A 13,880-nucleotide genomic window follows, 5' to 3' on the forward strand; every position below is an offset into this window, starting at 1 on the left:
GTTCCAAATTAGACAAGAAAAACCTGACAATTTTTGTTATTTAATATCTATAATTAAAAGTTTTCTCAGTATCTGATATTTGTCAGAAATTTGCATCAGTCCTTTCACCTTGTTGAATAGCCAGGAGTGTTCTGAACTTAACATCGTGCTCACAGACTCTGAGATGTGGTGATTACATGTGGTGATTCTAGGCCTTTCCCAAATGTCAACCTTGATGTAAATTGATTTATTTTGATCCGTCAGTTAATTAAAGATTCAGACCACAATTTGGTTACGGTTTTGTAAAAGGTAATTCATATTTGAGATCAACAGCCAAACAAATGACACCCCTACCTTTCATGATCCCAAAGCATTGTTTTGATTGGCTGGGTGAAACCCCTGCCTTTCATGATCCCAAAGCATTGTTTTGATTGGCTGGGTGTAGCAAAAGGAGAGAGCAGTCACCCCACCCAGCCTTGAACTCTGGTCTACAGAGTACCAAACCTGCACCCTTCAGGAAGGGCACCCATGCGCTTCACGCATACAGGCATCCCTCACGCATCCACCAACCGTAATTCTTCCATCCCAGGGCGCCCCACACACTATAGTGCTTCACCCATCTCAGGGGTTCCTCACACATGGTTCGACCTGACTTGGGGGTCCCTCATACGGTTCACATACTGCCTCCGATGGCCTCACAGCAAGTCATCCCACTCCTGACACCGTTTGTAGTAAAGGGAAAGAGCAGGTCTACAGGGTACCAATCCTGCACCCTGACCGCAAACATTGAACGCACAGCTAGAGGAGTGCAAGGAGCAATTCGCTGAATTTGACATAACGTGTATGGAATCGCAGACTGCACCTTCAAGTGCAATTTATTTATCAATGATAAAAATCTTCCTATGGTTGTTGCGGGGAACTGTGGAATGTTTAGTGTCATATTTATAAATGCTATAAAACTCTAAGATAGAATAGGACTGATCAAAGAGAACAAACATCATGCATCCAGTGACTTATGTGACACTGCATGATGTAAATAAAATGGCAAAATATCAGGAGTCACAACTGATTCTCACTAATGCCATTGATTATTTCTGTGTTCTGGTAACCAGGAAGATGCAGAATGTTTGATTTTCTCCAGGATTCTCAGTTGGTGTCATGAGGTTTCTGTTCCAGGTTCCCCCTCTTCTTGGACCACAGAAACGAATTTTTCCATTTACCTGGCATACAGCATCAGTAACAATTGCTTCTCAAACCCCTTCAGTCTATTGCATGGTCAGTTGTTTCCCATCACTGCTAGGCGATAAATAATTATAAATCTGGTTTATTCTAACCACATATAATGTTCTTACATCATCCCCTAACCCTAACCCTAACCCTAGATCATTTCACTAAAACCTAATTGCTTCTAAACTGATAACATTTTCATGTCTGTACCAAATTACCTTTACCTTGACATTTTTTTCATCCCTTTCACCATGAGCCAAAAACATTATGACCAGGCACTCACTGATGAAGTGAATAATGATAACCATGCAACACCAGTGCTTCTCAAGGTCTGGCATATATTGTAAGGTATACACTCCATTCACATGAGCTTCATTCAGGAGGCGGTAAAAATAGGCAGGAGTAAAGACCTATAAGCAACTCTGGTGATGGCTAAAGTGTTAAGATCAGGTAAATGGGTTGGAGCATCTCTGAAATGGCACAAGGCCTGTGGAGGGCTCCTCCTCCAGCAGTCTTGAGTAGGAGGGACAAACCATGCAACAAAGCCTATCCTGTCTAGTCTGAACCAACTGAGGGGAATCTGTAGGGATCCAAATCACAAAACGTTTTGATGATGGACATAGGATATTTTGCATAATGTGGACTGTTGGCTATGTGTACAACAAATACCTGGGGAAGCAGAGCGAGTGCGAGGTTCTGCTGCATGGGACACTCTGGATCAGGGCAGTGGTTGTCAAATTGAAACCTGTCAGTGCCACCTGTACCTAAAAGGTTTGAGGAACATGATGAAGTATTCAAGGTGTTGCCATGACCTCCAAGTTGCAGACCTCAATCTGCATCTGTGGGATGTGGTGCAAAAACAAGTTGGTGCCACTTCGGAACAAACAGTTCTTAAAAGTATCTGCTGATGTCTTCGTAATTCTAACCAAATACTTTTGTATTTTTTACCATTTTGAAATCTCCTCTGAACATATATAATGATAAAATGATATATGTCTCATTATGTCTGAATAGTCATTTCTCAGCTTTACCACCTTTCAGAGAGATTTGACCACATAATTGACATCACATCTGTGCACCTTACTGGACCTCAGACTTAAAACATGTCTCAAGTCATCAAAGTAGGCCGAGCTAGTTATTTGTCTATGATACTTAGATAGAGTATTTACACTGGATATGTTGGCAGAGGTCGACAGTCCATGTCAAATGACTCCAGACTTGTTCTACACATTCTATATTCACTGGATCTACACTTGTTTTGGGCCGTTCCTCCAAGAGATTGAAACTGGGCTAAGGGAATAGCTAATGAGCATCAATCCAAAGATGTGAGGGTGATTGGATCAGCTTCTGCCTTATGTCATGAACACTGAGATCATGGGAAGATAAATCAAAATGAGGTCTTTTCGAACTTCAACAAAGGCTTGTATTTTCTGTATTTATCGCGATAAGTCCCAAATGTGGTTTCTTCCCTGGCCCCGGAGACATCTCAAACAATCTTAACCCACTGCAATATTGTAAAAAAGATCAGGTTTTTTTGTAGACCAAAATGGCAGTAATGCCTTGTTATGTGCTACCAGACCCCCCCAGCTGAGTTGTAGCTGAGATCAAGAAATAAGTTACTAAGAGGAGCTTTGCCAGTCCATCTTAAGGCTGATTTATGCTCGGGGACGTAAGCGCAAGCGCAAGAGGCCGCGCAAGCCCCTTGCGCGACTTTTCACGTCTTGCGTGCGTCGGCCCCTTTTTCTAGACTAGCGTCAATTTTTGGGTAATTCTTAGATTAAGGGCCAAATTGGGTTGCTGAAATTTTGAAAATTTTAATTCCAAATTTGACTAATTGGTATACATTAAACTATCAGTTCTTTAGTCAGAAGCAACGTTATGAGCAGGGTTGAGACCAAAAGATAAGGGAATTTCAGATTTTTTGCCATTTTCTTAACTAAATTTCAAGTAAATGTGTCATTACCATCACATCATTGAACATAGTCAAGTAGTCAAGTAAATGCCATATGTCTCAACTTTTTTTATACAGTGATCATTTAGATTGTCCAAAATATATAATTGTTGGATGTTTTGTAATTTATACATAATATATTGGCAAAAATATGTATGTGATGGTGATGACATTACAGTTCTGGTAATGACAGTTTGTGTTGCGGTGATGACAAATCACTTCATAACCTATAGCAACAAGCTGTAATGTGCTAATGACTGTGCTGGTAATGACATTTTTGCCAAAAAACTAGCCTTACTAGCAAAGAGGATGGCTAAGCAAGTGTAGCTTACTTTCTACATGTAATGTACACCATTTTAACTATTAAAATCATAAAAATAATTTAAAAAAATCAAAAATACAGAAATACAACACATATGGTAATGACGCATAATAAGTGCGCATGCCCCACACAAAGAATAAAGAGTAGATTTACTTACTTTTCTGGACATCAAGGCTACAGTCTTGCAGCTTGAAATGCATGTGCTCCACTATGATATTAAGATATGGCTACCAAATAAACATTTGATGAAAAAACTGTAGGAAAGTGCCTTTATGCAGAGTGTGATGGTAATGACGGCTAAACCATGGGACAGGTAGAAATGAACCCAAATAAAGTACTAAATGCATATATATGCTTAATCTGTGCATGTAGTGTATTAGTTCAAGTAACATTAAATTCATTATGCATATTTTTATTTTTAATTTGTGATAAATAATGCTTGAGATATGGCACGACATGTGAAAACTATGGTGGCGGACAACACCAAAACACAGATATTGTACCACTAAACACCAATAAAATGTGTGAAAATCATTAGTAAGAGCAACCATAAAAAAAGTCTAGGCTTGTTTTTGTCTATACTAATTAATGGGTCTAAAATGTATTAGATTTAATTCATTTTTAATATAATTACACCCTGTGGACTGAAATAGGCCCCAATTCTAAGAAATACCCTTTTAAATAAGGTCTTACGCGAGCCTCGCAGCCTGCATTCTATCAACGAATGTTACGAGATGAGGTTACTAAAATATTATGCATGTCTACTCTGTTGTACAGTGCTTCCCAAGTAAAGAACTTCAAGTTTCAGACTTTCTGTTAGGGAACCTGTTATCTATCTGCAGAGCAAATGTCAGGCTCATACAAAAACATTAACGTGAATTAATTGATGCTAATACCTAGCGCGGTCTCTATAGGATTCCCCATATACGTTAGCATTAAGCTAACGTATTTTCTACCACAGTAAAACATGCAATACTATGTGATTGTTTTTAGAAAACGAATGTTACGTGATGAGATTACTAAAATGTAGTCTGCACGTCTGCTCAGTTTAACAGTGCTACCCAAGCAAAGGTTTGAAAAGAACTTCAAGCTTCAGACTTTCTGTTAGGGAAACAGCTTTCTATCTGCCAAGCAAATGGCAGGCTCTTGACAACACGCGCAACCTTTGGGAGCATGAACTGCACTGAGTAAATTTTGCGGAACAATTAACCCCAACGCTGAACCAAGCAGCCGCCTTTAGACTACCACTAGCTAGTGGTTTAGATTTAGCTATCTTGTTGTAGTTGATGGAGGGTGAGAAGAAAATACAGAGAATGAAACAGAAAATTGCAAATAAGCAGAAAAAATATTCCAAGAAATATAAAAACAAATGGTCAGAGTGTCAAATATGCCAATTTTACAAGATCTGAAGATCTTTAAGTGGACTTCTTCACAGTTAACTGAACTCAAAGTTTAAGGATACAGATTAAAGTTTTTTTTCAGTGTTTTGTATTCAGTTAATTGTAATTTGGTTCATTTTCTTAAGCATATTTCTTACATGAACATTGACTTTATGATCACAGCTAGAACCAAACGCAACACAGTGTGAGTACCCAAACTTATACAGTGATTTGTACGTGTTCAATGGCCTGTATTTTTTTAATAAATCAATTCATCTTCCATTTTCTCACTTCTGTGGTGTAAATTGGGAACAGTCACGAATGCCATTTCACATGTACATTACAAATGCATAATGAAATAGAAACTATTGTTATACAGGCAGTTTATTTGTGTTATGTATACGTTTATTTGAAAATGACAGTGTGTGCATTGATAAACATTTTCCAGAAAAATGTAAATGCACTGGAATTAGCTAGGTTAGATAGTTTTCATCCGTTGTCTCTTGGCATGGCTTAGATAGAGTGAGAGAGATACAGAAATAAAAGAAAAAAAATAATATAAATAAAAGAAATAATAATAATAAAAAAGATAAGCAACAGTTTGACAAAACAGTGCAGTAAGGAAAACAAATTGTAAAAACAGACAGACAAGGTTTTAGACATAAAAATAATTTACGGTGTGAGTAATGCAGTGGCCTAATTATGGTTGCAGGTTTGGTTATTTTTTATCCATTTCTTAAGATGTTTAGTTTTTGAACACTGAAATACTGGCGCACTCCCTCACAGTGTTTGGACCTGTGCAGTCACTTTTTTCAGGGGACACTCAAACCATTACCATAAAGCCACTTGACAGCCTACAGGACCATCAAATTCAAGTAGCCTCCCAACCATATGAAATGGAAACAGAGTCTGATTATAGGCTAGGGTGTTGTAGCTGTAGAACAATAAGATGACTTGTTTAAGATGAATTATTGAAATGATACACACCAGAAGTTAAAATAGAATTTAATTTTAAGCTCACTTTGTTAAGTCACATAGTTCTGTGAACAGAGCTGTTGGCTTTTATTGGCATCCAAGTACAATTGCATTTTCCAATTTACTCTTTCACACCGTCGTGTTCATGAAGGACAATGCAATGAAACCGAATTAATCAATTAATGAAAAATGTGTACTATCTCCATTATATTATAACCTGCCTATCGAAGGAATGCATATAATATTACTGCACATACTGCAACCAACTATCTAACCCATTATATTATAACCTGCCTATCGAAGGAATGCATATAACTGCACATACTGCAACCAACTCATCTTCGGCCCTTATCGCATGACAGACACCACCAAATGCATTTGATAAAAAAACTTCCCAGCCTTGCTGACTACGTAACGACTAAAGAATTTTCATCGTGGTTTCTTTGTGTCGTTCCACTGACAGATGTATTCTTTGTCCAGTAAAAAGTCGTCTGCGGCCCCATGGTAAACGATTTGAGGTCACAATAGCCAATCGTTCTTGTTCTTTCTAGCAAAGAGGTGGAGTCAAAAACCCAACACGGTAGTATGATTTCTTTATAATCCTTCAGCAGCGCCGCTAGTTTGTTTGGGAGTTGGTAGAAGTCGTCGAGGCAGACTTGTCTCGCAGTCAAAGCCGTAACGAAGTTGACATAAATACACATTCGACGGTATTGTATTTTCAGGTCAAAGTGTTAGCAATTCACCACCTATTATAGTCATATAGTTCGGAAATTCAGTGCCATTATGGAGGATAAAAAAGAAGAAGGGGAAGCGGAGATTCAGGAACACGGACCCGAACATTGGTTCTCAAAATGGGAGCGGCAGTGCTTGGCTGAAGCCGAGCAGAGGGAGCCAAGCGAAGAAGAGGCAGATCAAAATCAGGAGAAATTGTGGCATCTTTTCCAGAATTCCGCTACAGCAGTTGCTCAACTTTATAAAGGTCCGAATTGGGATATTTTTATCGTGTACTATCATTGTCGCCATTAGCTTGTTTGCTAATTTCGCTAACAAGCTACATGGCTAACTTAGCATATTTTCGCCAAAACAACAGCTGACGTTGGCTGGTTAGGACGTATCTAGCGAGCTAGTTACATGTTAGCTACCAATAGCTACCTTGCTATCGTTTCGTAGCACGCTGCGTTCCAGATAACTCGGAAGTCGGATATATCCGACTTAAGTTTCTCAGTTCTGACTTAAAAGTCGAGGTTGATGGACTAATCTCGAGTTCCCAAGTAGCCACTCCGACTTTGAGAGGGAGGTCTATTGTCTTTTTTTTCAAGTAGAAGGTCGAACAATCTCGTCTCCCGTGTTTGTCTGGAACACAAATGGGAAATTTCAAATCGGAAATATCTGGCTTTCGAGTTGTCTGGAACGCAGCATTCGCTAAGCTAAAGTTACTTGGCTAGCAAATCGGAGGCCGATTCAGTTTGTCTAGCGAAGTTAGTCCATGGTTGTTGAGTTCAATTAAATGCTTTTGGCTAACGTTATTGGTGCAATATTGCACGTTAACTAGGTGTCGTTGGCTAGTCCATATTTCAAAACACTTTAACAGCAGTTTGCTTCCAAGTAGTTCGCTAGCTAGCAAGTCATCTACGTTCAGGGCAAGGATCGGATTGAGGTGCTAGCTATCACAGTTTAGATAGTAACAGTGTTTGTTAATGGACACTGGATTCAACGACTACTTGGTGGCCCTACATAAATTATATGAATTTATGTTTATGCAATCACCACCTTGTACATCATAACAATAATGTTAGTTGTAAGTTAGGAATGTCTGTTCGGAATCTAAAGGGCTTGAAGTGTCAGCTGGTAGACACTTTAGCTAAGTAAAGTAGCTGGCTAAAAACAAAATGGCGATGGAAACAATAATTACGGCAACGCATTCTCTTGTGACATTTCATGATAAACGTCTATTTCTTGAATAGAGTGGGTGAAAAATACTCTCGGATTGGTATGAAATATGTGTTGATGTATTGGTCATATGAAGTGTATACTCAGACGTACTTGCTCTTGACAGCGTAATCCAGTCAAACAACTAGGTTTCTCATGTTGAAGTCCTTAGCACTGATATCCTAGCTCGCAAATGATGGCTATCTTAAATTACACAAAATGGCGAAGATCATGGTGAAGCTATACCTGTAATATACACATAGATATTAACATTACATGTTTACAGGTTAAACAATAAGCACACTCTTAAAAGCCTTTTTCGAAGGTTATGTCAAATAATAATTTAAGCTAATGAATAGCCATGTGGCCGAAGGAGTAATGTTTAAGATTACATAGTTGGCTAAGGAACAAGCAATCATTGTTATTTCTTTGTACTGTAAGCTGTTGCTAACAGCATCATTATTATGAGATTCTTATAAAAAAAATACATCACTGCTGTTTGGCTCTTTAGACAATGAGTTGTGGTTGCCGTAGCTAGCGAGTCTGCCAGCATCTTGCTAGCTAACGTTAGTTTGGTTGGTTAAGACGCTGGTTAACCTTATGTTGTCGACATTTAGAAACAAGCTTGTTACGTTGCTAACATGAATAACTGAACAGTTTTGTCCAGTCCAAAGGCAAAAGACGATAACAATCTAGCTGTAGTACTGTGTGAATTTGAAGTTATGTTACAATAGTCATGTGTAATATGTGTAGTGACAACTTCAGATATTTAACAAAATGGCGCAGAGACATTACCTAACGCAACCTCGAGTCATTTTAGATGCCAGTTTGTATTGCCGTTAGAACGGCAATCACGGCAGGCAACGGTGTGTTTATATTGAAATTGAATTAATAAAATACATGTGTACCGTCTTTAAAAGACTTCTTCATGTTTGTTCCAATTGCAAAAGCTGTTAACAAATGGATACCTAATGATTCCAACAATCACTTCAAGATATAATTTTTATGTTTGCAGATCGAGTTTGCCACCAGCAGGGAATATCACTCTGGGTCCCCTTTCAAAATGCTGCAACAGCTGTTACCAATTTATATAAAGGTATTTGTTTTATTTCTTGTCAATATGGTCATCATAATAACAACTAAACACAGAATGCTCCATGCTGGCCTTGCACTTTAACAGCATGGTCTTTCACAAGAGTCAAGAGAACGCTTATTCCTCTGCTCTTGATGAGCGCCATCCATAATGCTTGTTTTATTTCCTTCCCTTGGTGAACAGAAAGCGTAGATGCCCGTCAAAGAAGTTATGACCTAGGAATTCAGATCGGCTATCAGCGACGCAATAAGGATGTTCTGGCCTGGGTGAAAAAGCGGAGAAGAACTATTCGCCGGGAGGATTTGATAAGTTTCCTTTGTGGCAAAGCTCCACCGCCAAGGACTTCCAGAGCTGCGCCCAAACTGACTGTCATGTCCCCAAATCGGGCTTCCTCCACAGACACGGTCTCCTCTGTAGAGGCTGATCTACAACCCTTCCGTGAGGCCATAGCACTACACGGTAAATATGGCAAGCAATGTTGAATGATGGTCATAATGCCCCTTGTTGTTTTAAATGTGTGTCTTCTTTAAGACCACGACCAACAGAGATGTGTTTCAATTTTAGTGCTGTGGTTTCTGCCAGCTATTTTTGATTTTCGACATGTGATCAGTTTTGTGAACAGCTCAGTTACTGTGCTGGATTTGGACACTTCCTGTGTCGGATATAGCGGCTAAGACACAGGTAGTTTGTGTGGCAATGGAGGCCTAATGTGATGTCTCATCAAAACTACCCCTAGAACATGCCTACGGTGTGAATGTGCAGGGTTTGGGATTATCTGGTGCACAGCATGAGTTGCAGTACATGGCAAAGTGCTAATAGTAGAGACTTTCCTGGCAAAAGGCTTGGCTTCTGCTGTACGAATTGAGAATCTTGCCCTCTGATGATTTATCTCACAAGCCACAGTTTGCAGTGGACTGAAGCACCATGAATTGCACTCATGTCATATTTGGAGAAGCATCTGATGACCTGTCAAAAGCACTCCTTGTGGTATCTGATATTGGCTGCAATTCTGAGATTATTTGGGCAACGACTAGCCATTAGTTTGGTGTGATTCTTGCTGGGCCTTGGAGAAGTTGCTTCAGAGTTGGCACAATAGTTTTTAACAGTTTTTCATTTTTTTTTTAAATATATATACTGGAGGCTACTTTGCCTAAAGGAGGGTTTTGAATTATGAAACACAATCAGCAAATTCTTGCACTAACTGTGAGTTAGTTAATTGCAAATGCAAGGGTTTTTTTAGTAGACATTTCCCCCTGTAAGCTCTTTAAAATAACACACTAGTGGCCTTGCTGACTGGCAGTGTGATGCAGGGCTGTTACTTGTATCTGGTTGTGTACACATTGGGGATGGGACGATTATTCGTTTTGTATATAGTTCTTTAAAGTTTAAATCAGAAGGGTTCAATATTATAAGACTGTTTTCACTTGAGATTTTAGTGAAATATAAAATCCATTCTATTTATTTGTCTTGTCAGATAAGTAGACTAAAACCAAACTTCACATCAGGTGGTCCAGTAGTGTCTGCCAGAATAAGAAATTGTCTCTGCTGTTCTCCATATCATGGCAGTAGTTCAAATCAGTTTGTTGTGTTTGTGGTTTGGTTGTAATATCACATCAAGCATAGTCTGAATGATATTCAGATTGAAAACAGGGGGAAAAAGTGGCCTCTGAAAGGTCTTTATTAATTATTTTCTTACAAATGGATCCAATTTAAAACATTTCCCGTACTTGGAATCAGCACCAGCCTCATGACTGTTTATTCTTAGAACCTGAAATATGAACATGCTCTTGATGTTAAAGGCTACACCCGTTGGTTCATGATTGTTTGTTTTGTGTGTAATTAAAGTCATTAGGCTAAAATCAGTATTGGTTTCCACTTATTTCAGCAACTTTTTGTTGTCTGATATAGTTAAGGCTGTGGTGTTTGACATAGGGGCCAGGTTAATTTACAAGTACTTGAGATTTGATTTCTGAATGGTTAGGAAATCATGAGTTGTTACCTGTATAAGTGGAAAATAAGCACCTGTTTATCAACTATTCTACAGGACAGAATTTATAACCAGTGTCTGTATTTGAATGTGCAAGATGTGTTGCTTAAATGTTCCTTTTTGGAAGATTCGTTTTTGAGACGTGTATAGCGCAATACAGACCACCCCTGCAGCCCTTCAATTTGTCACGGATATTCACATATTCTATTGAGGGAAAAATGTATTCACAATTTCTGATTAAATGGCTGGTGTTTGTGGAGAGGCTAGAACTTGTTTGTGAAGCAAGGCTAGATTTAATTTGTTTTGCACAGGGAAGTCCTTCTATGAAGCCATATTACTTGGATAAAGATTTAGTCTGATGGTGTCCCTCCTTCAATTGAATTTGCATTCTCCGAATATGACACTGATAAAATGCATCAAGCCTGAAGCAGAATTAGAATGCTGACAATTCAGACAATGCTCTCTTTAGTGTCTGCATTACTGTCAAATTTGCATATTGAAACACTTGGAACGACTTGTTGGAAACCATTTTTCCCCCAGTGATCTATTGTGTGTGTGTGTGTGTGTGTGTGTGTGTGTGTGTTATTTTAATGTGTTATTATTATTACTACTACTATTTTCTATTTACTTATTTTTAACCAAAGAGTAATGTTTGTACCTGGCTTTTCCTTTGAACAGGTCTCAGCGGGGCAATGGCGAGCATCAGTGTCCGCTCCAGCACCCCCGGCTCCCCCACCCACGTCAGCAGCAGCTCGAACCCGGGCCGGCGGAGAAACGGACTGCACGATGTGGACTTGAACACTTTCATATCGGAGGAGATGGCGCTGCACCTGGATAGCAGCGGCACCAGGAAACGCAGCTCCGCCCAGTGTGCCGACGTCATCACAGACTCCCCCACCCACAAACGTAACCGAATGCTCTGAGCCTTCCACCCCCACCCACCCACCTCCCCCACCAAAACCCCACCGCCCCCCTGAGCTCCTGCCAGCTCCCAGTCATGTACTGTGCTGCTTGACGGAAAAAAAAAAAAATGAAATAAATAAAAAAAAAACACTTAAATCCTCAAAACTTTTGTGCCCCCCCCCCCACCCCAAACCCTACCTTATCCCCCCCACAACACACAAAAAAAGGAAACGAGGGCCATTGAACATCACATAAGAGTGAATTCAATAATGATTGCCATACGTTTGGACCACTGTAGTAGATACCTCTCGCTGTACACCAATATCTGTTACCCTCTCTCAGTGCACTCAGTGGACACGTCTGTCAGTACTTGATTATTTGAGTGTAGAGTTCAGTTTTTGAGTTCTTTACGCTGCCGGTATTCATCATATAGGAAAAGTATGGGTAGCTGATAAGCCCAGAGATGGCTTGGCAGTACCCTTATTTGCTATTAATGCTTCAGCCGTGATACCAGTTAACCACTGAATGTTCATTTTTCAGCGTTTTTCAGGTGTCCGTTGTACACCTATTAGTTCACACCAGATATTCAGACAACCTGCTTTTTTTTGTTTCTATATAATGGCAGTGTGAGGACGCCAGTACTATTGAACTCAATTGCTTTTTACAACTTGCTAGTCTTATTTGAAGCCGCTGCTGAGTTCCTTTGTATTTGTCTTTGTTTTGTTCTGTGTCGTGAACTTGAGAAAGTTGCAATAATGTTGTTGCACTTAAGTCAACTACAGATCCATTTGGCTTTTAATATCTTACAATTGTATGCCGCTGGATCAAAAATAAGACAATGACTAAACAAGGGCGTAGGAAGCCATTCAGTGTGTCTGTACAGTAGTGGTGGCCATGACGAAATAAATTGACAACTTCCTTAAGAGGGTGGCCATGATGAAATAAACAGCTCAGATTTTGTTTTGGGGGGGACGGGGGGACTCCATGTTGCATAAGGAAGCCTTTCTCTTGAGTTGTTTGTCAAGCAGAGATGACTTACTGACCCCTTGTATTTTCATGCACTCAAACCCCGTCTGTGCTCGAGGCATTTCTTAAAAAGAAAGTTGACAAGAAGAGAAATCCTCACGTAAACGTTCAGTGAGATTGACAGATGCAGATGCACATGAGTATAAGTATTTTGATGCACATTGCAGAGACTGATGCAGAGGTAAACCTGGAATAAATTGTAACTGAGTGTAGTGCATTGCATAACTGAAGAAACCAAGCGGTAAGATGTCAACAGTTATCCTCTGAAGCTGGCGTGAAATAGAAGTGATTTCCTGGGCATCTGTACTTTTTACAAACAGAGAAATATCCCAATGCCAAAACATGCAAGGAGTCCAGTTCTGGGGGAAACTTAGGTTCACAGTTATCGTTACTAAGCACAGTTTGTTTCAGCCTGTTGATTGTCATATATAAACGATGGGGGGGCAGCCAGGGACAATTATGTAGAAATGTCACTTTATTCATTATTTTTTGGCTTGCTTTTTTATTTTAATAAATAAACAAGGAATATCACCAACTAATCTTTAAAAAAAAAAAAGTACATTTAAATGTATCAATCATTTTCCAATGTCATTTAACAGGTTGTACAACAACCAGGTATAGATGCTGGCTAACCACTGATTGTATAGACAACAATGAGATCAGTCAAGTTAACAGCAGTTTGCCACACTGTTCATGTCTTTTTCAAAAGTTGAGATGAGCATTGTGTTGGAGAAATAAATATTGCGAAATGTGGCCATGTAAAATGTTTCCCTTTTTAAAAGAAGCAGTAGTGTATGGGCTTAAGTTATTAAAGACTTTTCAAATATGCAAAAAATTGTCTTTTGTTTACGTTTCTGTTAAAATAATTTTTTGAGCATGAATGTAACTGGATTTGCATGAAGTGTTCTTGAAAGAATATGGCTGTTCAGATTCTTGCTAACTCTTATCAAAGTGAAATGTGCTAAAAAAAAAAAATCAAACGCATATTTTTCTTGGATTAATTTACTGTTTTCATTTTAAAAATGCCAAAATGAGGGGGATTAGTTCCTTGATATGTTTGTACAATTTATCACAAAAATACAACAGCATTTCATCCAAATGCGGTGCTG

The 13,880-nt window shown here is 39.1% G+C and overlaps 1 protein-coding gene across 1 annotated transcript; it reads left to right on the forward strand.

Moving 5' to 3' along the window:
- The first annotated feature begins 6,470 nt into the window (after nucleotides 1–6,470).
- hapstr1a (HUWE1 associated protein modifying stress responses a) lies at nucleotides 6,471–13,600 on the forward strand. Its single transcript, XM_080855961.1, has 4 exons — nucleotides 6,471–6,812; nucleotides 8,778–8,858; nucleotides 9,039–9,314; nucleotides 11,521–13,600. Exons 1-4 carry the CDS (start codon nucleotides 6,617–6,619, stop codon nucleotides 11,763–11,765), a joined length of 798 nt encoding a protein of 265 aa, XP_080712087.1. The 5' UTR covers nucleotides 6,471–6,616; the 3' UTR covers nucleotides 11,766–13,600.
- The last annotated feature ends 280 nt before the right edge of the window (nucleotides 13,601–13,880 follow it).

The sequence above is a fragment of the Sprattus sprattus genome (assembly GCF_963457725.1).
Source record: "Sprattus sprattus genome assembly, chromosome: 18".
NCBI classification, from domain to species: domain Eukaryota; kingdom Metazoa; phylum Chordata; class Actinopteri; order Clupeiformes; family Clupeidae; genus Sprattus; species Sprattus sprattus.